At 37.7% G+C, this 26,281-nt stretch overlaps 1 protein-coding gene across 2 annotated transcripts in view; it reads right to left on the bottom strand.

Annotated features, from left to right (window-relative positions):
- Positions 1-1,117: 1,117 nt before the first annotated feature.
- NHLRC2 (NHL repeat containing 2) overlaps positions 1,118-26,281 on the bottom strand; it is a 79,492-nt gene continuing 54,328 nt past the window's right edge. The window contains exons 6-12 of one of the 2 annotated variants that reach the window (XR_007132131.1): positions 23,776-23,875; positions 15,997-16,228; positions 15,317-15,439; positions 13,930-14,139; positions 12,510-12,726; positions 11,686-11,903; positions 7,058-7,191 (exon numbers count right to left, since the gene is read on the bottom strand). Coding sequence is in view for 1 of the 2 variants with exons in the window: in XM_047759634.1 (XP_047615590.1) it covers positions 6,935-7,191; positions 12,510-12,726; positions 13,930-14,139; positions 15,317-15,439; positions 15,997-16,228; positions 23,776-23,875 (1,139 nt within the window). In the remaining variant the exon portion in view is untranslated. Of the gene's footprint in view, positions 7,192-11,685; positions 11,904-12,509; positions 12,727-13,929; positions 14,140-15,316; positions 15,440-15,996; positions 16,229-23,775; positions 23,876-26,281 lie in introns of both variants that reach the window. The other variant, XM_047759634.1, reaches the window with a different exon arrangement.

Here is a 26,281-nt window from a genome sequence, read left to right as displayed (position 1 = left end):
AATTTACCACAACAAAACCAATCTAGCATTTCTGTTATTTGTGGAACCATAGTTCCTCACTGAAACGTCTACAAGAACTACTACTGTTTTCAGAGAGTGGGAAGCCTAAAGTGTGGAGAGGAAGAGGTTGTGTATTTTTATAGGTAAAATTTGGACGAGTATCAGAGACATGCGGGAACAACACATGCCAATGCCACACACACACACACACACTCATTAGCATTTGAACTTGTTAGTGTGATGAACACAACAGGTAGCCCACCCTGCACATGCTCGCAGGATAAACACACTTCTGGTGGGACTAAGAATAACAGCAGCCAATTCTAAAAACTGAAGATAAGCTCCAAGGCAGAGCCCTTCTTCCTTTTTGGAAAGGAACGTGTCTGTTTTTACCCTTCATTACCACACCTTACCAACTGTTTTGCCCTATATACTTCAACACATACTTCTCCTGAGCATACCATACCAGATAATGAATCAAAAATATTGTCTAAACTGGTCCCATTCAAGTCTGACAGTTGATTTTTTCCCTCTCAGTATTACGTCTCATTTATTTCAAATATAAATATGTAATCAAGTATACTGAACGTAAAAGGTAATAATTGTTTGTCCATCTAAAGCATTAAAAAAACCCTGACAATTGGAATTCCTGTTGTGTTTGGTTCAGTGGTAATGAATCCAACTAATATCCATGAGGACACGGGTTCGCTCCCTGGCCTTGCTCAGTGGGTTAAGGATCCAGTGTTGCTGTGAGCTGTGGTGTAGGTTGCAGGTGCAGCTTGGATCTGGCATTGCTATGGCTGTGACACAGGCTGGCAGTTGCAGTTCCCATTCTACCCCTAGCCTGGGAACTTCCATATGCCATGGGTGAGACCCTAAAAAAGAAAAAAAAAAAAATCTGACAATTTTGCTTAACTCTGTATTACTAAAAAAAAAAAAATCAGATGTGAAAGTTGCTGCTTAAAGAGGAAGGAATTCATACCGTGCCCTGATGTGTTACAAAATGCTTTTGAGTACATGCTTGCTTAGTGTTTCACAGTGCTTGTTTAGTGCTTTTTAATATCTGATTGTTGGTATAGGCTGGACAGTAGATTTGGAAATACTTGTAATTCTTTCATTTTGTCAGTGGGAGCTTTCACAGAACAAAATGTCCTTTGGCCAATTTGAGAGTCACACGCCAGCGAGGAAGAGGGACACACTAAACAACGAAGAATTACAGGCAGGTAAACATTTGCAACTCTATCCTTTGAAAAAAAAAATTAAACCAGATCGGCGCACTAAGAAATGGAGCGGGTGCAGTCAGAGAAGCTGACCGCACTGCCTCCTGATCTGCTTTTCCCAGGCTGTGGTCTGACTGGCCGCTTTGGCCGATTTGGCTGATCCCCAGTCTAATATGCAAAAGGCCAAGGTCCGTTGGTCAGGGAACACATAGAGATCAGTCCAGCCTCTGGTTTTTCATACCATGCTTTCTATTACCCTACTGCAAGGAAAGCGGGGGGAAAACTTTTAATTATTTAAAATAGTGACTTAAGGTCAGTGTGAATTTTTTGCTTAAAGAAACTATGCCACAGGAGGAGGAAGAGGAGGAAATCTTGGTGACTAACAGTGAATTCTGCATTTAAACTATGACACAATCATTACCTTTTTAAGTTGATGTACATACCCTCGTGGATTTCAGAAATGCAATTATTTAGCAATATTAAGATATTTTAATATTTAAATTAGCAAACTATTTAAATGAAGATATTCTTGTATTTAGATGATCAGGAGTCATTATTAGTGGTGTGCAGCATTTCACCTCATCCCTTTTAATAGTACCTAAAGCTGGAATAATAGGCTGAGCTGGTGAAAACTTTACTGTAATAGAACTGCATATAACTGAGTCTCGGCAGGTGAGCTGGGGTGAGGTCTACATACTGCAGTATTATTTATGAAGTAAGCAGGCAGGTGACTTAACATGTGTGAACAGACTGGCCGAATATTTTTTCTAGAGCTCACTTTGGTTATCAAAACAGTATTTTCTTACATATTAAGGTTTTTAGGGTTTGAGACAGTGCTGTGCTAAGAATTCAGTTACACTTATGACCAGGTCTTATAATTACCTTTCGAAGACCAACTAAAATAGCATTGTTGGAACTAACACTGAAAACTATTTAATTCTTTAAGACATCCACCTGCCAAGAAAAACTCTGGCTAATATCTGAATTTAAGAAAGAATGGTACATAAAATCTTCTGGGAAACAAACAATTATACAGGCTGTTCCAAACCCTGAAAGATAAGTATGTGTAAAGAAAAGTCCCCAAAGCTAATATAATTAAATGGATTTGCTTTAAATTTCAAAAACAACACCACTAGGACTTTTTGGGTTCTTTGGGCTGACTAGTTACTATATATAACTATGGAAGATTTGTGGGTTTTTTTTTGTTGTTGTTGTTGTTTTTTTAAAAAAACCACTTTGAGAGGCAGGCAACACAGCATGGTAGTTAAGCGGACATATCTAGGCTTGGTCGGTCCTAAATGTGAGATCTTGATTATGCTGGTGTAACTGCTCATAATTTCTTTGTGTCTTGGTTTCCTCATCAGGGAAATGAGGGAAAAAACAGTACCTCCCTCATGATATGGCTGTGAGAATTAAATTAGTTAATATACAGAGAACACGGATTAAATTAGTTAATACACAGAGAACACTTAGAAACTAAGTACCAGGAACACAGTAAGCACTGAATAACTTCAGCTATTATTCTTATTACTTTACTTAAATACTGCAGAGGCTTAAGAAAGCATTCACAAAAGTAAGTACTCTTAATTCCAGTTTGTTTTCACCCTACATCTAGGAGTAGAGCTAGGAATTAGGAGATCTGTTTTCAAATAAAGATCCATCACTCACGATTGACCCTTAGCCATCCAGCAAAATTGGCCGAGCAACTGCTTGCGCCTGTCACCACTCTAACATGGGGCATTCATTATTCAGGGAGCTCTGATCTTGAGATATGTCCCCAACAGTCTAAGGCTGCTCCCTTATCTAAAATGGGCATAAGGTCTACCTGTCTCATCATAAGGTTATTTTGAAGCTCAAATGAGGCAAAAATGCATGAAGGCACTTGGAAGATTTGGTAAAGCACCATCAGAGTAGGTTCCAGGAATGGGGTTTAGGAAGAATATGTCTGGACCCTCTCAAAGGAAGTTTATTATTCATTAAAACTAAGGTCTTAAAAAACTTTAAAAAATAAAATTGCAGGAATGCTTCTTTATAACATCAGTGATAAAATAGTAGTATGTTTATTATAAAACAAAAATGTCTCCTCTTGAACCCCACTCTATGGAGAGTATTAACAGACCAGTGTGTAGAGAAATAGTTTCCTTTAGAATCTGCAGTTGCAAAGAAAATGTGAAGCCAAGTGTTTATGGTCATAAATTATTATTACCATTATTATTACCTAAGCCAATAACTAGAAGTTTCATCATTTACTAATTGCTATATAAACGCCACTTCACTGAGTCTTTAGAGCAACCCCAGGAGGCAAGTACAGTAACCCCATCCTATAGAGTAGATAAGAGTCCAAGCAACTGCAAAGTCTGTCCTCACAGACACTACACTACATCACACAACAAAAACCCCAGCAGAAAAAGCCACAATCATTCTGTCTCCATCAAATCACAACCTTAAAAGAACTGGTAGATCAAAGAGCTCTAAACTGTGTTCTGACCTTTGGTAATAAAAGTGACTTCAGAAAAGCTATAATTATATAACAACTGCTTAATGTTCGGTTCATTTGAAATATTTAAAGGACATACCCAGTTTTTTTTTTTTTTTAAATAATCCATTGTTCAATGGAAAAAAAAATACAGCAAAGTAGAAAATAAAAATATTCACAATTCCGTCCTTCACAGTCCCTCTACATATATTTTTATGTAATCTGTAAACTATGCAATTTAGTTTTTGATGATTGTTCTTAAACATGATACCAAATATAATGGCTAGACTGAAGTCTTTTTAACTGGCTGATATAATACTAAACACTGGGCAAGCAGAAAGTCATATTACAGAGACATGCAGTGTTAACGTCTTCCCAAGTTTTTCAACGATGGAAAAACAAGCAGAAAGTAACTGACTTCAGTGGTCCCAGCTCCAAAGAATACTGGCTATGTGAGGAACTGATCCTTGTATCCGTTTAAGTACATAAACACAAACATATGTACATAAACTCATCTACATATACGCTTTTTAAAGCTGTGTTACGATTTATAGCTTTCTGCAGGCCTGGGAACACTAGAGCTAAATAGATTATTAGAATAGTTAAGGAGTAAACTGTCAGTCATCGACAACCGTAACTTTGCCAAAGTTACACTTATGGGTGATAAAATGCTAAAGTTTTCCCGTGTGAAGAAGTTAAGTATTTGCTTGAGACAGCATATTCAAGATAAGCAAAATTCTTGTCAGAGATCATATCAATCCTGAGTATAAATTCAGCAAAGAAAATTCTACCATCTGTTAAATAACATAAAGAGTGGAGGAAAAAATAGGGACAGACCAACAGAATTATTTAGGGTAAAGATTCCAGGTATTATGTCAAAATGTGTGTAATGCCACATTACTGGCACTTTGATTATGGTGACTGAACATTAAAATATTACTCTTTTAAAACTATCACTGGACATAATAATTTATATATGAAGAAAAGCAAAAGTTAAAAAATATGCAGAAGTCAGGCAGGAATCAAGAAGTTTTAAAAATAAACTTTCTAGTGCTTCCTCTTATTTAAAGGGTTTATATTAGTCATAAATTCTAGGAACCTAATTTACAAAAAAAGCATACCAATCCGTGTAAATAATATTTTGAATATGAAAAACAATGCAGACTGGTGGCTAGGTAAGAATAAAAATGGTCAATAAAACTACTTTGAAAGTCAAGAAATGCGTAAACTTAAAAACACTAACTGCAGACTCTGTCTAGACAAAAGGAACATTAATATACTCTAAGAAATATTTTTGGATTTTAATGTATATTAAAATACATACTGTATGGATATATTTGTATGTATAATACTGAAAAAATAGTTACCAGGCATTCCTTAATTAGCAAGTAAAACTGTATATACTTCTTTCAGAGAGTGAAATTGTTTATATCCTTAAGTAGGAAAAAATTAAGCAAAACTATTCTTATCCTGTCCAGGTGGAAATGAGAACTATTAATAATCAAATGAGATTTAAAAATGGCCTGTTCTCCATAAGAGAGAATATTAATGTTATACACCCTTTTATAAGAAAACATTTTTTATAGAGAGAAAAGGTTTATGAGTTACTTATATATAATTTTAAACGGAATTACTTCTTTAACTTTACATTTGTACTTCTTTTTCTTTTCTTCTGCATTTATACTTTTCTTTAAAAATAGCTTTAGCAAGCTCCAAATTAAATAAAAGTGTCATGACCTATGAATTTCCTTACTTCGGATTTAGGTAACCTGAAAAAGAAAAAAAAAATGGCATGTTCAAAACTCTATTTCAAAAAAATATAAAGATATGGGCAGATGATCATGCTTAAAAATTTACACTTCAAATTGAGTATCTGAAAGGGGAAGGCATATTGTGCTATTTTGTCTATAAATATTTACTGAATAAATATGATTCACCTGTTGTTTTTAAAATCTTATAAGCTGATTAAACCACAAACATATTGAATCAGTTTTAGTAAAAAATAAGCAAAGGCTTTTAAAATAGCTATAAGAGAAATGATGATTTAAAAAAAAAAACTTTCAATATCTTCTGGTGACTATTTCTCTTAAGATTAAAAAAATCCCCACCAAACAGTGTCATCAAATCGCTGTATATTTCAGCCTTAATATTTTAAGGTGTACTATACATGGTAATAGCATGAAAGTGCTTCACATTGAAATTTTCATTTTGAAGGCTTAACTGTGATTTTTCAAAACATAATAAATGATTATAATTTAAATGCTGAATATGGAAGCCCCAAACCCCAAAAATCCAATGAATATGAATTTAATGCTTCAATTAAAACTTAAATCTCTAAGACAATATACATGTCCATTTACATCAGATTCAGCTGTCACAATTAATTCTTTATCATTAAGTGGCATCACAGACAATAATGTGTTTGTCCCTAAGTCCTTTTCTTCTTGAAAGTCATATTTTTGTGGATCTATTTCATTATCTGGTAAGATTGTGTTCATTCAGAAAGGTTAAAGGAATGAGTCTATATGTGCTTAGAGACTCTATCTTTAACTTTTTCTGTATAGAAATATATAGAATATTTAACACACCATCATTAGTAATGGTGAAATTAGTAATTTTAACATACCATTAAAATAGCAAATAATTTATAACAAAAATAGGTTGAAATTCTCTTTTAAATACATCTCAAATGAGAAAACTGCAGAAGAGAACAAAGAACATATTTATCACATAGCTACTCTTTAAATTTCTATTATGATGAAAAGACTTTTTGGCTTAAAACAGATCTATGCCTTGAATGGGAGGTGTCCTTATACCAACACACGTACTGGAGCTTAACTTCTGTTGTTTAAAGCTACTGTGAAATTTACATATTCAGATGTGCTGCTTGATATTAATAAAGGTACAAAGAGTTAAAATATTTGGTATCATTATTATCAGTATTCACTGCAAATTATCTCCTAACAGATAATATTTTGTCCTATAACGTGGACTTAAGTCTTGTGCCAAATAGCAGCATAGATTACAGAATCACGGTTCAAATCATGGTCAAAGATTTAGCTGGTACACAGCCAAGAATGAAGGACATTCTTTATAATAAATAATTAAATAAGGAGCATAGCTGCATTTTCATACCAGTTACTAGAAATAAACAATGGGTTTCTGGGTATCCAGAGGTGGAAATTACAGTTTTGGTGGGGACTGGAGAACAGGTGCCACTGGGCTGTGTGCCAGCCTGCTAAAATATGTACTTGAGTTCTACTGGTGCTATGTAGCTTTGTTGTGTATTGGTTATTTGTAAAGGCTGACTGAACAAAATTCCCTTCATCATACAGGCACTGCTGTCTGTGCTACAGTAATAAAGAAACACGCTGATAGACAGAACGACTTCGAGAGATACGCAGTCTCCAGGAATCTGCAGTGAGATTGTTGGTTGATTGGAAATGCTCTCTATCTCTCCAGATGGTATCTGTCCTTGAAGAAGCCATTCATTGCCTAGAAGATAAAAATGTAAATTATTAGGACTATATAAGAAGACAAGTATGAAATCAAACAAACCTTACAAAGATTAGATTCATTCAATCAACAAAGGTTTACTGAAAGCCTCTGAGTGCCAGGCATTGTGCTTTGTGGGAAGGACACAAACAAAATAAGATGTGAGAAGTTTCCAGTCTAATCATCTTGATAGCAAATTAAAATTCTTCCTCTGAACACTGAAAAATATATATTGATTCCTACTGAAATCAAGGTGAATATTGAAAATAATAGTTATAGATTTAAAATGTGGTTATAGAGTTAAAAAGAAACCTATTAATAAGTTCTAGAAATAAACAGGACACTTTAGAAAACATCATTTTTGGAGTTCCCTGGTGGCATAGCAGGTTAAGGATTTGGTGTTGTTACTGCAGTGGCTGAGGTTGCTGTTGTGGCACAGTTTCAACACCTGGCAGGGAACTTCCACATGTCATTACGCAGCCAAAAAAAAAAAAAAGAAAAGAAAAGAAAACAGATAAAAATGTCTAGGAATTTAATATGCAAACTCCAAAATAATCTAGGGAATACAAATGTATGTGTAACTGCAGTGACTTTCAAGTTAAGACAATGATGAATTATCGAATATCCAAAGGTAATGATAATAAAAAAAGGCACTTTTTTTTTTAGAAAAAAGTAACAATGTATATACATTATTCCAATGGACTCAATGTAAAAAATCTAAGAGTCTGTCCACCTCGTTTTAATACATAAAACTCTTATGAGACTTAAATACACACTTATCTATATAATGAAGTATAAAAACCACAAAAAATTGTTAAACCTCCTAGTATTAAAGTTTTTAAAATGTTTTTACTCACCCAGGGCCCTCTCTCAGAAGGAACACGTGTGTCATACTGAAAAACACATACACTGACACTAAGCATTAGAGGGGGGTTAGATATTAAGAGCCAGCATTTGGGAAATACAAGACATGCTTTCCTGCCTTCTTAAACAGAATACACTGAGCATAACAGAATGACTTATCAATGACTTGGGGCCACAAAAATGGACCATCTATGGAGTAGTGGTGAAATTTTATGTCTACTTTTTAGCTTTTCTTTCTTTTGATCTCAGGATGCATCAACAGACCAGAGCACCTGCCTCTACTGGTCCTCTCCATCTCTCCTTTAGTTTGTTGCTTCTGATATTCTGGTGAGTGAAAAATTAAATTTGAGAAAAATATATCAAATAAGAGTAAGGACAATGTGAAAGGTAAGCATCTAAAGTTAAGTGCAGAGCTTTTTAAACAATTCTTCAAAAATTCTCTGGCCTTCTTTGCTTATTTATGGATTGAGAAGTATGTTTTAATGTTTGATTTTTTTTTTTTTGAGAGAGCAGATTATTTGGGGAACTCCATATATTTTAGATAAAAACATGAAAATAATAAATTACGCTATTTTAATGTCCAATTCTAGAAATAAAACTGACAACATTTCCTTAGACACTGTTTAGATACATCACATGTGGGACCTGTGAAGCTGTAACACGCTAGCCTAGCGGTGCTTTTGGACTGCTACTTATTTATTTATTTACTTACTTACTGGCAGCTTTAAGATTCTACAGACCAAAATGTTAAAAGTGTTTCTGTCTCTAAATAACTAGCCAAGAAGAAAAAAAAAGTCCTTTAGTCACATATTTACAAACATAGCCTATAAAACAATTTTTGAAATCGTACATTAGGATTCTTACCTGAAAGCTTATTTGTCCCTATACAATAAAAATGGAGCCAATATCTTGTACAACTGTTAAGATGGCTAAGAATTTACTTCACTTTCCTTTAATACTATTCACATTTTGTATTTCAATAACTCAATATTAACTTGTGTTTGCAAAGTAGATTTAAAATAAACATGTTAACTTGTCAGTATCCTATTTTAAAAAACAAATACACTGCTCTTTAATTTCAAACAGAGAAATTAACAGTGATCACCAGCTGATGCAATGCTTTCAGATGAATACACACAGGCAGAACAGATACACTGGCAGTGGAGGACGTGTGCTGAACCTTCAGAGGACTGAGGACTGAAGGGTCAGGGTGAGTCCTCTTCCCCGCAGAGCTAGCTCCAAACACCCTTGAGCTGCAGGGCTCAGCCCTCTCCTCTGAGTGGAGGGGAGGGGGTGACTTCCCCACAGGCTCAGTCAGTCTCTCCAGGGCCAGCAAACCCTAAGCCAAGATCTGCCAGCTTCCCAAGAGCTCTCTGTCCTCTCGGTGTGGGTACCAAGTGGGGAGCTGCAGCTGCTGCCCTGAGAATGTACAAGGTAAGAAGGCACAGAACTGGGATCTGGGTAACATACGAAAGAAAAGTGTGTGAGAGGCCACAAGGGAGGGGGAGTGGGGTAGGAAACAGAGAACTGAGTGAGAACATGTGAAAGAGCGTGGGACACTAGGACAGAGGAAGATTACTGGAGACAAGAGGTCAGAATTTAGCTCCGGACTACTAATATGTCACTTTAAAACTGTTGTCCACTCTATTAGAGAAGCTGGAAGGCACTGCTGCTGGAAGACAAGTAATATACTGATTACTTGTAACTTTGATGAAAACGCACATCTAAATCTTTACATAATTTACAGTAACCAAACACCTTTGAGAATAGACTCAAACAGGAAGTGTTCTTAGATTAAAGAATCACAAATTAGTGAGTGAGGACAAAGGCTCTGCCTGGATTCTAAGCATAGTAATTCATTTATATTCAATTCCATGTTCTCCTCCAACAATGGTTTTTCTTCTACTTGAACAGCATACTTTTAGGCAATGGCTTTGGCATCCATTTTCCTGTAGTAAGCAAGTTAATGGAGCTCAAATTCTACCTTTGGAATCTCTAGAAAAGAAACTGTGGTTTCAAGCTTAATAACTTGCAAATCAAGTTTAATGATAGTATTAAAATAAAATGAACAGCAAGTGAAAGCTCTAAAGCATTTGACAGACGCTATCTGGAAATGTGAAAGATAATAATAAAACAACCAAATTAGAATCTATGCCAAGCTACTTCAGTTAAAAGCAAGCTTTTTTTTTTTTCCCCCCTTCTTTGTTTTAGGGCTGCATCTGTGGCACATGGAGGTTTCCAGGCTAGGGGTTGAACTGGAGCTGCAGCTGTTGGCCTACACCACACTCACAGCAACACGGGATCTGAGCTTCATCTGCAACCTACACCACAGCTCACGGCAACGCTGGATACTTAACCCACTGAGCAAGGCCAGGGACTGGATGGAATCTGCATTATCCTCATGGATACTAGTCAGGTTCGTTATCACCGAGCCACAATGGGAACTCCCAAAAGCAGGCACGCATTTTTAGAAAACAGCATACTTAGGGGGGAAATCACTTTAATTCTTCAGAATAGAGTCTGTGAGATTTTTACCATGGATTTAGAAGGTAGAGTGGCAATCACAATTAATACTGAATCAGGACTCACAGACCTGCTGATCAAACCAGTTAGTCAACATCTACACTTCCTTGCGCCTAACCTGGAGAAAAACACTCTCCCCGAGGACTAGCCTGACTTTCTTTTTTTTTTGTTTTTTGTTTTGTTTTTGTCTTTTGTTGTTGTAGTTGTTGTTGTTGTTGCTATTTCTTGGGCCGCTCCCTCGGCATATGGAGGTTCCCAGGCCAGGGGTCGAATCGGAGCTGCAGCCACCGGCCTACGCCAGAGCCACAGCAACTCGGGATCCGAGCCGCATCTGCAACCTACACCACAGCTCACGGCAATGCCGGATCGTTAACCCACTGAGCAAGGGCAGGGACCGAACCCGCAACCTCATGGTTCCTAGTCGGATTCGTTAACCACTGCGCCACGATGGGAACTCCTAGCCTGACTTTCAATTCATGACAGCTAGCCCCAAATGCAGCCTTCAGGCCGTTCAGCAGTCCTACTGTATTTCCTTTGGGTGGTCATCCTCTCACTTTCCCGACCCTCTTCTTTCTCCAAACCTCCAAACCTTCTCCTCCACCACCTCTTTCTCTCAGCTGACGGCTGTGCTTGCCAACGTACTAAGAGAACAGAAGCTTTCAGGAAAGAACTTCCACAAGCACCCACCTTCACAGCTACCCATCCAGATTACTGGGCCTTCTCTCTTTACTGGGGAAATGCTGCCCACATTCCTAGCAAAGGCCAGCCTTCCCCTTGTGCACTAGATCCCAGCCCGTCTCGTGTCCTAAAGGATACCCACCCCCACCACATATCTTCTTTTCTCTACTGATCTGTGCCATCAATGTAATAAAAATACTGCTCTCTCAACTCTGTTCTTCCCTTTCTAGAAACTACTCCATTTTCCCTTGTCTCTTTAGCTAAACTCCTCAAAGAGCTGTGTTTGCTTTCTCTAGACCCTCCTCTTCCACTGCTTTTTAACCTGCTCTAATCAGGCACCTCCTCCATCATTCTGAAACGGCTCTAGTTGAGGACATCAATGAACTCTCTAACATTAAATCAACAATCAATTCTTAGTCCTTATCTTACCTGATCTATCAATAGCTCCTCCTTAAAACACCTGGCTCCAGGAAACTACACTCTCTTGGTTTTGCTTCTCCTTGCGTATATTCACTCTTCAGCCTTCTGTGCAGGTTCCTCCTCCTCCTTGATCTCTTTAGGCTGCAGTGCTCTACAACAGTGCCACCAAAGTATGCAGTCTGTGGACCGCTGTTGGTCCATCAACCATGATGAGTTGAGCACAGAAACTGAGAGTAAGGTTGGAAACGTTTGTAACATCAAAATGTGCAATTGGTGGCTTTGAATTTTATGTCTTTAAAAAATTAGTTTCATTTTAGAACTAATAACCCTAGAGCTAGCTTGAGATGGAGCAGCATAATGGAAAAGACACTAAACCAAGCACTAGCTGAGTTGGGTTCAAATTCCATCTTTTGACCTAATTCAATATATGCTCTTGAGCAAATCACTTTATCTCTTTGAGCCATTAGCCTCCTCATTTGTAAAATAAGAGGCTTAGAACAGATGGTGTCTTTTGGTACCTTTCAGCCCTAATATTCAAGGACCTATTATTATTCTAAGATCACAGCCATCTGCCTCATGTGATGAACCTACCAGCAAATGGTGGCAAAATGATTAACTTGGGTGAGTTACACTGTTCTTTAATAAAAGAGAGAAAGAATCTCAAAGACTAAAAAAACCTGCTAAAATGGGGTTAGATCTAGATCTCTCTGTTTTACAAGACCACCCTCAAATCTCACCTAACTGTAGAGTAAAAATATAACAAATGAGAAAAATTACTAGATTAAATATTAAGAATTTGTGAAATATTTGCATTTGCGAGATGACTGTCATACCTTCAGCTGACAGAAACCAGCAACTGGGTGCTCCTTCAGTTAACTTTGTTCCTGATGGGAGGTCTAATCTTAGCTTGAACTGAAGAGTCTGTCCTGGAGATGCAGCCACTGGGGAAAGTCTAATGCCCGGAGCAGATTTAGGCAGTTTGGGTAATGTCCGTTTTTCTGCTAGGATTGGGCCATCCACCACGGCACTTTCGGATCTGAAGACTGGGAGCTAGGGGGAAAAAGAAAATCTGTTTTGTTTTTACAATATTATATGGAGTGAGAGAGCTTATTTTTAGACTTCAGTACAAAACTGAGGTTCTGTGTCAAGGAAACTTAATTGTCATTCTAAACTGAATCAGAATGCATTTATTAGATCTCCTTACAATTACTTTGCAGGTTCAGAAAAATATTTCATCCTGGCAAAAAGACTGCCAAGATTTATGAAAGAAACTGAATTAAATTGTCTAATATGTTTACAGAGAGCAGGGAGATTAAAAGTAAAACTTTATCAATTTAGATGTAGTGGATATAACATACATCCTCTTATAATTTTCACTGCAAACTATTAGATGTCATTTATCTTACATCAGAGATCTACGTTAAGAGAAATGACACACCTTAGGGTGGCAACCTGTTTTTATTTTAAAATGCATCTTGGAAATTCCTAGAATTTTATAAAAAAAAAAAAAAACTTTTGCATTTTTTTTTTCAGGAAAATGTGATTTATAAAGGGGTAACTTGAAATTTATTAGAGACCATGTCCATATCTTTAAGAAACTGATTAAAGCTTAAGTTTCTTCCAATTTTATTGTTAATGTCTTGAGAAATGTGGCTTCTAGAGCTCCTTATAAAGATTATTTGGTAATGAATCCATCAAAGGAAACAAAGACTACGCATTAATCTAAGGATCATTGAAAAAAAAAAATGAGGAGACAACTCAACCCACATAGTGTGTGTGTGTGTGTGGTATGTGTCAGTATGTCTACATTTAAAAACAGACCCGAGTCCTCTTTTCTTCCCTTCTTTTCTGAAAGTTCATCAAATTCTCTTCAACTTCTAGTGTCTTTCTCAAACACTCTTGGCACAAATGCAGTGGTTTTAAAAATAATTGAATGTCCTTGACGTAAGCACTCATTCTCTAGTCTACCTGTTTCACTTTCACCACTGGACAAGGCCTGACCAAAAGTGCCTCTGTCATTGCTGAGGACCAGAATCTTTCTTTTTTTTTTCATTTTTTGGCCACCCCTCAGCATATGGAGCTCCCGGGCCAGGGATCAGATCCTAGCCGCAGCTGTGGCAATGCCAGATCCTTAACCCACTGTGCTGGGCGTGGGATTGAACCCGTGTCCCAGCACTCCCAAGACGCCACTGAGGGAGCTCCTAGACTCTTTCTTAACATGATATCTTTTAACTATACTTTGAGATTACTTACCACAGAAACCGTTTTTGTTTCTAAATCCATCACTTTAACTTGATGGTTATTGGTATCTGCTACATATAATAACTGACCATTCTCTCCAATACACAAGCCTCCTGGTTCATTAAAAGTTGACTTGGTAAAACTGGAGCCGATTGTGTCACCTGCATCTCCAGTTCCTGCTAATGTTGTACAGCTTTTTGTTTTGGGATCCACAACTTTAATCTAAAAAGAGAAAAACAAATTTATATACCTAAGGCTCAATTTCATGTTTGTAGTATGAAAAAGTATAATATTAAGCAAGCTAGAGAATGCCTGATTGCCATTAGTATTCTTAATAAATCTCCAAAAAAGAACAGGCATTTCCATATTTTCTTAAAATACCAAACATTCAAATTACAGTCTAAGGGGAGATATTTTATTCTGAGAGCTAAACATTATAAAATCTCCAGTTACATCTTATCCACTTAAAGCAATCTCTGATAAAATTATTTATGGAACTAAAAAAAATTTAATGTTATTCTTTTTCCTCAGAGTTAAACAGACTTTCTTCTCATGAGCATCTAACACTGGCTGAGGATTTGCTACTTGTGTTAATAATTTCCCATTGTGTTTCAATTACATTAAATTCATAATCTCTCATCACAAAATATTGGAGTTCCCGTTGTGGCTCAGTGGTAATGAACCCAACCAGTATCCATAGGATGCAGGTCCAATCCCTGGCTTCCATATACAGCAGGTGTGGCCCTAAAAAGCAAAAAAACCAAACCAAAACAAAACCCAAAATATTAACATTTATTTTCCACCGTTTATTGTAAAAAATAAAAATGCATAGTTGATGTAACAGAGACAAAAAATGGAAATGCTGATGAAAATGGAATAATTTGCTAACAAGCATGGCAACTATGCAAAAGCTTAAAATGCTGATTTGCTGACATATTAATTTCCCTGCTACCTGGCTTGTCCTTGCTTAATGAACATGTTTCTGAGCGGCTTTAATGGCTTGCGATTCACGATTTTTGGCCATAGCCATTGGGAACTGTTTAGCCCTTTCCCCAGCTCAGAGTACTACCATATCCTCTTTCCAAGGGAAGGACCAAGAAAAGTGAGTGGTGGTGTAGGTCAAAGACGTGGCCTGGATTCTGCATGGCTGTGGCTGTGGCCAGCAGCTGTAGCTCTGATTCGATCCCTAGCCTGGGAACTTCCACATGCCACAGGTGCAACCCTAAAAAGCAAAAAAAAAAAAAAGGAAGGACCAAGAAAAGAACAGAAAGGCTTATGTACAGTTGTCAAAGACTTATATTTTAGACTGGCAGTTGTAGGAGGCTCATAGATCTTGCAGCATTTTAAATACCAAGTTAAATGCAGGGTATGATATAATTCTGTTTCTGTTAAGACTCACCTTGTGATTGTAAGAGTCTGCCACATAAAGTAAATTCCTTTTCTCATCCCAAGTTACTCCAAGTGGGTGCTGAAGCTTTGCACTGATTCCTACTCCATCAACATCACCAAAAGCAAATAAATTCTTTTTTTTCCAAAAAGAAAGAAACAGCATGTATTAAAATTCTTTACAGTGCTTTGTTAGGGTATAAAGTGAAAATTAAAATGGCTATATATGCTACTTTAGTTTAAGAGGAAAAAGTATGATTTTATATAAACAGGGTTGGGCATTTAATCCAAACTAGGAAAAAAGTGATAAAATTATGAACCTGAATTAATTTGCAGAGCTTAGGAATTTTATTCACAAAAATCACACATCAGGTCAGGGAACAGTCACGTTTACTAATCTGGTGCTCTCTCCACTGTTTTGCCAAATATCTAATCTACACATTTCTCCCTTCCCTTGGTAATCAGTATTTCATCCTTCCTTTCTCCCTGAAGCCATTTATACATAATCAAGTAGAGTCAGTTTACTTTTCTTAGACGGTTTTGTTACTTGTGTTTCTTTATGTTCACATTTCCTTTGGTTTGACGTCCATTAAGCCAAGAACTTCCTCCTTCCTAGATTTTATTAACTCTTCACAATTCAGAAAATCGCCAGCTTTGTAAGCAGGCACACTGTGCAAGAGTGCCTTTCCTTACCATGGGATCCCTCTCTCCTCCCACGAGGTGCTTCACTGCTCCATCTTTCAGCGAGACGGTTCTCACTGTGCTGCTTTCACTGTCTGCCACAAACAGGCAGCTCCAGGGATCTTCTGAGGCCACAGAAAGACCTGAAGGTTGGGCAAAACCTGCCTTGTGAGGATATGCGTTATTTCGATTCTCTTCATTTCCACTTCCAGCAAACCGAAGGCAGGTTCCTTTTTTTAACTCACTAAAAAAAAGACAAGTTTATAGGTGAAGTCAACGCTGTTACTGCTGTTTCCAACTTAGATATTAACAAATGAATGTAAATGATGAAGTCAATGGGGATAAGCATTATATAGAAGATCTGGGGATCTTGTGCAAATCGGTTTTCACTGTAGTTTTTCTAATCATTAACTTATTTACCTACCTTTCTACTTTTTGTTCTTTTGATTAACACAAAACTGAAACTACTTTCAATGACCAGAAAGGAAATCCTTGATAATGTCAGAAATACAAGAATAAAGACCATATCATTGATGGGATGTTTTTTTCTTTCTCCTAATGATCAGAGATGGGTACAGCTAAATCCCACCTTCACTTCTTGACCTCTTCTTAGCTTCATGCAATATTAGACATGAAAGGGAATTAAAAAGATTACCTAGCTCTTCATAGTTATAAATAGAGGCTGGCAAAAAGAATTAAATCATTTTTAAAAAATAGCCAGGTACTCATTTTGAGAAAATAATATAATTATACTGCTTTAACTAATCAACTGTATACATCCATTTCTTACATAAACTAGGAAAATTTCTATTTAAAGAACTATTGTAATGGCGTTCCTGTTGTGGCTCAGCAGAAATGAATCTGACTAGCATCCATGAGGATGCAAGTTCGATCCCTGGCCTCACTCAGTGGGTTGAGGATCCGGCACTGCCGTGAGCGGTGGTGTAGGCTGCAGAAGCAGCGCAGATCCTGCATTGCTGTGGCTCTGGTGTAGGCCAGCAGCTACAGCTCTGATTCGACCCCTGGCCTGGGAACCTCCATATGCCACGAGTGTAGCCTTGGGAAAGAAAAAAAAAAAAAAAGAACTATTGTAATTACTCATTTTGTAACGCAGAAAAAGTTTTATACCTTGGTTTCTAAGTTTATTCCAGAGGAGCTGTAAGGAAGACACGGTAGGGAAGAAGCTGACTTCAAACGCAAAAAGATAGAGACTGTATGTCGTTTTCTAAAGGGCACGACATGTAAAGTCCAAAATGACCATCAGTCACTCACTGGTTGATATGATCCCAGTGTTCTTTTTGTCTTTTTTTTGGTCTTTTTCCAAGGCCACACCCACGGCATATGGAGGTTCCCAGGCTAGGGCTCCAATCGGAGCTGTAGCCGTCGGCCTACGCCAGAGCCACAACAACACCAGATCCAAGCCGCATCTGCGGCCTACACCACAGCTCACAGCAACACTGGATCCTTAACCCACTGAGCGAGGCCAGGGATCAAACCCGAAACCTCATGGTTCCTAGTCAGATTCGTTAACCACTGAGCCATGACGGGAACTCCTGATCCCAGTGTTAACTTAGATAGGGAGCAGAGGGTGGAGGCAAAGGGATACAGAATGTATACATATGGACACTTTTTCAAGGAACTTATAAAAATAACCTGGTCAAAGAGATACACGTAATAACAAATATGCCAAATAAATAAAGGAGTTGTAAAAAGTTAATTTGCCTTAATTAAATAAGAGGTAGAAAGAGTAGAGAGAAATAGTAACTTCTAAAGGGTTAGGAGTTATTACCACTTGAAGATCTGTAACAAAGATAAAGCATCCTTAAAATTGTAATACTGGTCAAAGGGATCCACTGGACATTTTCCTATTGGGAACGAGTGACAACTCTACTTGTGCGGAAACCGATTCCACTGATTCCACTCTCGACCATCTAAATCCAAAATAGCCGTCACTTAAAACAGCACATCCTGGTCATCTCAGCTGCTTCTTTTTTGCTGTTGATGATTACACCTCATCTTAAATGTTACTGGTCGCTTCACTGTTCAGGCTACTGTCATCCCTGGCCTGGATAAGAGCAACAGCCTCCTCAATGATATCTCTGTCTCTAATCCTGCCACACTCCAAATGCACTTGAGTGTTTTTTCAGAAACACAAATCTTATCGCTTTACTTCCCAGCTTGAAAGTTTCTATAAAGGGAGTTCCCATCATGGCACAGCAGAAATGAATCCGACTAGGAACCATGAGGTTGCAGGTTTGATCCCTGGCCTCACTCAGTGGGTTAAGGATCTGGCATTGCCATGAGCTGTGGTGTAGGTTGCAGACGTGGCTCGAATCTGGCATTGCTGTGGCTGTGGTGTAGGCCAGTTCAACCCCTGGCCTGGGAACTTCCATATTCTGCGGGTGCGGCCCTAAAAAAACAAAAAGACAAAATACATACATACATACATACATACATACATAAGCCTCTGGGGGGAAAAACAGTTTCTATAAAGGCATGTAGAATAATGTTCAAATCTCTTAAAAAGACTCACAAGGCACTTTATGATCTGGCCTCCACTGATAGCACCAGGGTCATCTCTTGCCTGGAAAACCTCTGCTCTTCTAATTCCTTCTTACGCCTCTATCAGGTTTTAGTTTAGCAGCTTCTTCCAGGAAGCCTTCCTTCATATCTCAAATCTTATTTATATTGGGTGTACCTCTTATTTATGTAAAGGAGAACTTAAATTTAAAGGACTGCTGCAGTGATTCCTTTTACACACAGCACCTATACTGCCAAACTATTTTTTGATTGTTTGTTGAGCTGATTCCTCCTCTGAAAACCTACTGAGGATAGTAACCACAACTTTTCACTTTATTTTTTTATTTATTGTCTTTTTAGGGCTGTACCTGCAACATATGGAAGTTTCCAGGCTAGGGGTTGAATCTGAGCTGCAGCTGCCCGCCTACACCTCAGCCACAGCAATGCCAGATCTGAGCCTCGTCTGTGACCTACACCACAGCTCATGGCAACACTGCATCCTTAACCCACTGAGTGAGGCCAAGGATTGAACCTGTATCCTCATGGATGCTAATCAGATTTGTTTCCACTTAGCCACGATGGGAACTCATTTTATTTTTAATATGGTGAATATATCATCCATCCCTGTTGCCTAGCATAGTGCCTATATATAGTTTAATAAATATTTGTTAGATGAATGATTAAATGTTGTAAAATCTCACACAAAGCAATACATACATATTATTTAGAAAGTCTCATATTTTGGATTATCGATACAACTGCTCCTTTCTACTGAGGAAGGTAAATGAGGTGACTGGCACATACTTTCTAGGGTGACTTGAAAATCTTTATAGTCCATGACTTTCATTCATTAATTTTTTTCTGCAGACCCTTACTGAGCTCCTATCATGTGCCAGATACTGTGCTAGGTATAGAGGACAAAAGTGAATGAGAAAGGACCCTTTCCTTTATTAAAGGGAGTCTGTAATTTTTTTAAAAAGCTTGTCTAGTTATGTAAACAGATACACACAACAAAAACAGAGAAGATGAGAGAGATGTGGGAGGGAGGAAGGGAGAGACCAGAGGGGGAGGAGAAAGGAAAAGGAAGGGAAGGAGAGAGGGAGAAGCAGAGAGAGTGTGAAGTATCAGTGCAGTGAGGTAATTACCTCTGGGGAAACGACTGTCTGGGTCACATAGAAGAGAGTATGGTGCGTTGTACCTGGGATGGCAGAGAGAAGAGGAAAGGCTCTATAGAAAAAAATGCAAGAAACTTTATAGAGAAATTACTCTCCATTTTATATACTTAACTGGCAGCAAAGCTACTACATTTACTGTCCATGCCAGGCACTAGGTTGCGCTCTTCTTACATATTTATTCTCTGAAGAAGCCTCTGAGGTAGAAAGAAGGAAACTGAGGCTTAGAAAGTTAAAGTGGTTCTCCTAAGCTCATGTAGATAAGTGGCAGAGCCAGAACTCAATCTCAGGCCAGACTATAAAACCTGAGCTATTAACCACTCTGCTAATGCAGTCTTCAAATACTTGAATTACACAACCATTCCAAATCTATGGGATGCTGCAAAAGCAGTGCTCAGAGGGAAATTCACAGCAATATAGGCCTTCCCCAAAAAAGAAGAAAAATCTTAAATTGACAACTTAACTCACTACCTAAATGAATTAGAAGAACAAACAAAACCTAAAGTCAGTAGAAGGAAGGAAATCATAAAGATCAGAGAGGAAATCAATAAAACAGAGATTCAAAAAACAATTGAAAAAAAAAAATCAATAAAACCAAGAGCTGGTTCTTTGAAAAGTAAACAAAATTGACAAACCCCTGGCTAGACTCACAAGAAGAGGAGAGAAAAAACCCAAATAAATAAAATAAGAAATGAAAAAGGAGAAATCACAACAGATACTGCAGAAATACAAAAATAAAAAATAAAAAAAAAGAGAGGGAATACTATGAACTATCATATGTCAACAAATTTGACAACCTAGAAAAAATGGACAACTTCCTAGAGACTTTTACAGCCTGCCAAAACTGAATCAAGAAAAATAGATCAACTGAACAGAGTGATCTCTAGAAATGAAATTGAATATGTAATAAAAACACTCCCTACAAATAAAAGTCCAGGACCAGATGCCTTCACAGGCGAATTCTACCAAACCTACAAAGAGGAACTTATACCCATCCTCCTTGAACTTTTCCAAAAGACTGAAGAAGAAGGAACACTTGCAAAGACATTCTATGAAGGCACCATCACCCTAATACCAAAACCAGACAAAGATACCACCAAAAAAGAAAACTACAGGCCAATATCTCTGATGAATATAGATGCAAGAATTCTCAACAAAATTTTACCAACCGAATCCAACAACATATAAAAAAGATTATACACCATGACCACGTGGGGTTCATCTCAAGTTCACAAGGATGGTTCAACATACACAAGTCAATCAATGTCATACACCACATTAACAAAAGAAAAGTCAAAAACCACATGATCATCTCAATAGATGCAGAAAAAGCATATAACAAAGTCCAACATCCATTCATAATAAACTCTTACCAAAGTGGGTATAGTGGGAACAAAGCTTAACATAATAAAAGCCATTTACAACAAACCTACAGCAAATATAATACTTAACAGAGAAAAGCTGAACGCCTTCCCACTAAAATCTGAACAAGACAAGGATGCCCACTCTCACCACTGTTATTCAACATAACATTGGAGGTCCTAGCACAGCAATCAGACAAACAAAAGAAATAAAAGGTATCCAAATTGGAAGAGAAGAGGTAAAATTGTTACTGTATGCAGATGACATGATACTAAATACATAGAAATCCCTAAGGACTCAACCCAAAACCTACTTGAACTGATCAACAAACTCAGCAAAGTAGCAGGATATAAGATTAACATTAAAAAATCAGTCACATTTCTGTATACTAACAATGAAATATTAGAAAAGGAATACAAAAATACAATACCTTTTAAAATTTCACCCCCAAAAATCAAATACCTGGGAATAAACCTGACCAAGGAGGTGAAAGACTTACATGATGAGAACTATAAAACATTAATCAAGGAAATGAAAGAGGATTCCAGAAATGGAAAGATTGGAATAATTAACATTGTAAAAATGGCCATACTATCCAAAGCAATCTACAGATTCAATGTAATCCCTATCAAGTTACCCTTGACATTTTTGACAGAACTAGAACAAACAATCCAAAAACTTGTATGGAACCACAAAAAACCCAGAATCGCCAAAGCAATCCTGAGGAACAAAAATCAAGCAGGAGGCATAACCCTTCCAGACTTCAGGCAATACGACAAAGCCATAGTAATCAAGACAGTGTGGTACTGCTACCGAAACAGACATACAGACCAATGGAACAGAATAGGAACTCAGAAATAAAGCCAGACACCTATGGTCAATTAATCTTCGACAAAGGAGGCAAGAATATAAAATGGGAAAAAGACAGTCTTTCTAGCAAGTGATGCTGGAAAAACTGGACAGCTGCATGTAAATCAATGAAACTGGAACACACCCTCCCACCATGCACAAAAATAAACTCAAAAGGACTTAAAGACTTAAATATAAGACAAGACATATCAAACTCCTGGAAGAGAACATAGGCAAAACATTCTCTGACATCAACTTTACAAAGGTTTTCTCAGGTCAGTCTCCCAAAGCAACAGAAATAAAAGCCAAAATAAACCAATGGGACTTAATCAAACTGACAAGCTTTTGCACAGTAAAGGGAACCATTAAAAAAAAAAAAAAAGACAACTTACAGAATGGGACAAAACAGTTTCAAATTATGCAACTGACAAGGGCTTAATCTCTAAAATATACAAACAACTTATACAACTCAACAGCAAAAAAGCCAACAACCCAAAGGAAAAATGGGCAAAAGACCTGAATAGACATTTCTCCAAGGAAGATATACAGACGGCCAATAAGCACATTAAAAAATGCTCAACATCACTGATTATTAGAGAAATGCAAATCAAAACTACCATGAGGTACCACCTCATACCTGTCAGAATGGCTATCATTAACAAGTCTACAAATAACAAATGCTGGAGAGGGTGTGGAGAAAAGGGAATTCTCCTGCACTGTAGGTAGGAATGTAAATTGGTACAATCACTATGGAAAACAGCATGGAGGTACTTAGAAAACTATACATAGAACTACCATACAACCCAGCAATCCCACTCTTGGGCATATATTCAGACAAAACTTTCCTTGAAAAAGACACATGAGCCCACATGTTTACTGCAGCACTATTCACAATAGCCAAGACATGGAAACAACCTAAATGTCTATCAACAGATGACTGGATTAAGAAGATGTGGTATATATACACAATGGAATACTACTCAGCCATAAAAAAGAACAAAATAATGCCATTTGCAGCCACATGGATGGAACTAGAGACTCTCGTACTAAGTGAAGTAAGTCAGAAAGAGAAAGACAAATACCATATGGTATCACTTACATCTGGAATCTAATATATGGCATAAACGAACCTTTCCACAGAAAAGAAAATCATGGACATGGAGAACAGACTTGTGGTTGCCAAGGGGGAGGGGAGGGAGTGGGATGGACCAGGAATTTGGGATTAATAGATTCAAACTATTGCCTTTGGAATGGAAAAGCAATGGGATCCTGCTGTATAGCACTGGGAACTGTATTTAGTCACTTATGATGTAGCATGATTATGTGAGAAAAAAGCATGTATACATGTATGTGTGACTGGGTCACCTTGCCCTATAGTAGAAAATTGACAGAACATTGTAAACCAGCTATAATGGAAAAAATAAAAATGATTATAAAATAAAACAAACAAAAATACTTGAATTAATGATCAGGGATATCAGAACTACATGTTAAGAGGTGTTTCCAGTTCTCTTTCTGAATGATTGATGGGAAGGCCCTTCCCAAGCTCCTTAAAGTCGGGTGTGGTTTTGAGACTTCCTGCAGCCGATGAAATGTGAGAATGCAAGTAAAGTGATGTGTGTCACTTCTGAGGAGAAGCTTTAAGAGTCAGTGAGCAACTCAATCCTCCACTCCACCCCCCACCCGGCCAGGACCACTGGCAAAGCTCCAGATGGAGGCTGCTGAATCAGCTTCGGTGGCAGAGTGGTGCTCCCTGGCAAAGGAGCATTGCCTTCAGGTTTGCTTGTTAGGGTAGCGGAGCCCAGCATCTGCTGACTAGTACAGAGGGCCTTATAAGGATGGAGACTTTGGGAAAAGGAATTCTGTGAGCTGCACATTTACCACTTACTTCTTCTTTGGTAGTCTGCCACAGTCCAACAGCAGGGCCCATATCTGATGCGTCCCTGCCATTGCTATCCACAGAATGTCATCTCCTGGGGCCTCTGAACCTTTTTGAAAATAAACAGTAATTATTACATACATATCTGGTTAACACAAACACTCCCAATTGTTGCAGAAACTTTTTTTTTTTTTTTTTTTGCTATTTCTTGGGCCGCTCCCGCGGCATATGGAGGTTCCCAGTCTAGGGGTCGAATCGGAGCTGTAGCCACAGGCCTACGCCAGAGCCACAGCAACGCGGGATCCGAGCCGAGTCTGCAACCTACACCACAGCTCACGGCAACGCCAGATCGTTAACCCACTGAGCAAGGGCAGGGACCGAACCTGCAACCTCACGGTTCCTAGTCAGATTCGTTAACCACTGCGCCACAACGGGAACTCCTGTTGCAGAAACTTAAGGGAAGATAGTAGCATGCTTATAAATCATCTGACAGAAGAAAATAAAAATATTTGCAATACTTTGAGTCATTTGGAAAAATTTCCATTTTCCTTGTGAAAGGTTTACTTTAAACTTATAAATTTACCTGAAAACTCCAAAGTATTCTTAATAGCAGTATGTCTCCCTGCATCTCTGGGCACAATGTTTTTAAACATTTCTTATTCTACGTGACAGAAGAAATAGGTTGACATATACTCTTCAAAGAAACTCTGGCAGTCAAGTACCTAAATTACATGCCTCAGGAACAGTTATTTGAACAATTTCTCATGAAAGAACTATATCTTTTAATAGTTTAAGAAATGCATATTTCCACCACAGCTTTTACTCTTAGACTGACATCACCACTGCTATCTAAAAATCTATTGTTCATTCGTTGGGAAACTTTTCCAGAGATACAGCTGACATGTGATAAGGCTAAGAGTACAATATAGCTATTTTTCTAAAATTAATAATTTTGTTTTTTAAAACATATTAAAACATTACAATGTGACAAGGCTCTATTTCTCAAATTCTATTTTTAAAATATTTCATTATTTTACTTTAAGCTCTATTCTGAGGCTACTTTTACATGTAATTGAGATATTTTAACTAAAATAATATGGTCAGACATGTCTTAATGCTAAAAGAAATATCTAGGTAAGGCTATTTTATTTGTACTTCCTTTAACTTCAAGTAGTCGTGTTCTGAAGAAATTTTTCTTTCTTAACGTCTATTACTTTCAAGTATCTTTCAACTTAACAGCAACAAAAATAATGCTGATGGCCAATAAGTTGTGGCTGCTATGTGTTAAGCGCTGTACAGAGATTACCACTTAAATTTTTTTAAAAGCCCCAGGAGACAGGTAGTATTACTACGCCCATTTTTACAGGCCCTTTAGAGAGGGCAGGTAACTTGCCAGGATCACAGAGCCATAAAATGAAGGAACCAGAATCTGAACCCAGGCAATCCCGCAAAAGAATCTATTTCAAATGTTGCCTCTTTCTCTGTGTTAAGTGCTATCATATGAAATCTAAAGGAAAATAGTTTATTTCGATTTAATTTTTCACAAAGGCAAATTGTATTAAACATGACAAAGGCATCCATATATTCCGGGGACTGAGTCTCTGCTTAATCACTTTATGACTAGATCAAAAGCTTTTCATAATTACATTCTTTTTATTTTGCCCCTGCCAAGTGAAGACAAAGCTTGAAGGTGACCTTCTATAAGCCAGAAGAGAGCTCTCACCAGAAACTAATCATGCTGGCACTTTGACCTTGGACTTCTAACCTCCAGAACTGTGAGAAAGTAAAATCCTGCTGTTTAAGCCACACAGTCTGTGGCATTTTGTTATGGCAGCCTGAGCCAAGACATTCCCCCGAGAATAAAAATAAGACAAGGAGATCTGCTATCGACACTTATTTAGCATCATATGAAGGCCCTAATTTGTACAAGTAAGAAAAAGAAGCGAAAAGCACAAAGATTAGAAATAAAAATGTAATCATTAGAAGACGACCTGGGTTTAAAGCCTCTCTGCTTTGTCAAAGGAGAACTGAGTTGGTGTACATGTGACTGAAAGACCAAATCAGGTCTCCACTACTTACTTCTCCAAACAGGCCAGTCTAGTTCAACTAGGGTCTATTTTATGAGGCCAAAGCTTCATCGTAGTATTAGTGCGAGCATCTGTTTGGTCTTGGCCTCTGTTACTTAGCTCCTATGAGAAAGCAGTAGAAGCAGAGGTGGAATCAGGTCAGGATTCAGATGTTTATGGTTCTACATAGCAACTGACGGGGATGTTAACGATGACACGGGGTGTGGTGGTGAAAATGATAACCAGTGAGAACACTTCCTATGTTTAAGGCACTGAGCTAGTAAGCACTTTACACAGATTATTCCTTTTAGCATTAACAAGTCTTATTAACATTACCTCCATTTTATAAAGAACTGAACGTTAAATAATTTGTTGGTATTCATACCATTAAACCTGGAATAAAAACCCACTAGTGAGTGTAATTCCAGATTAGTGTTCTGATCATAACG

This window comes from Phacochoerus africanus, chromosome 15 (genome assembly GCF_016906955.1).
Source record: "Phacochoerus africanus isolate WHEZ1 chromosome 15, ROS_Pafr_v1, whole genome shotgun sequence".
Classification (NCBI taxonomy): Eukaryota; Metazoa; Chordata; class Mammalia; order Artiodactyla; family Suidae; genus Phacochoerus; species Phacochoerus africanus.
Note: the sequence above shows the minus strand (reverse complement) of the source record. Positions and strands in the feature narration are given on the sequence as shown.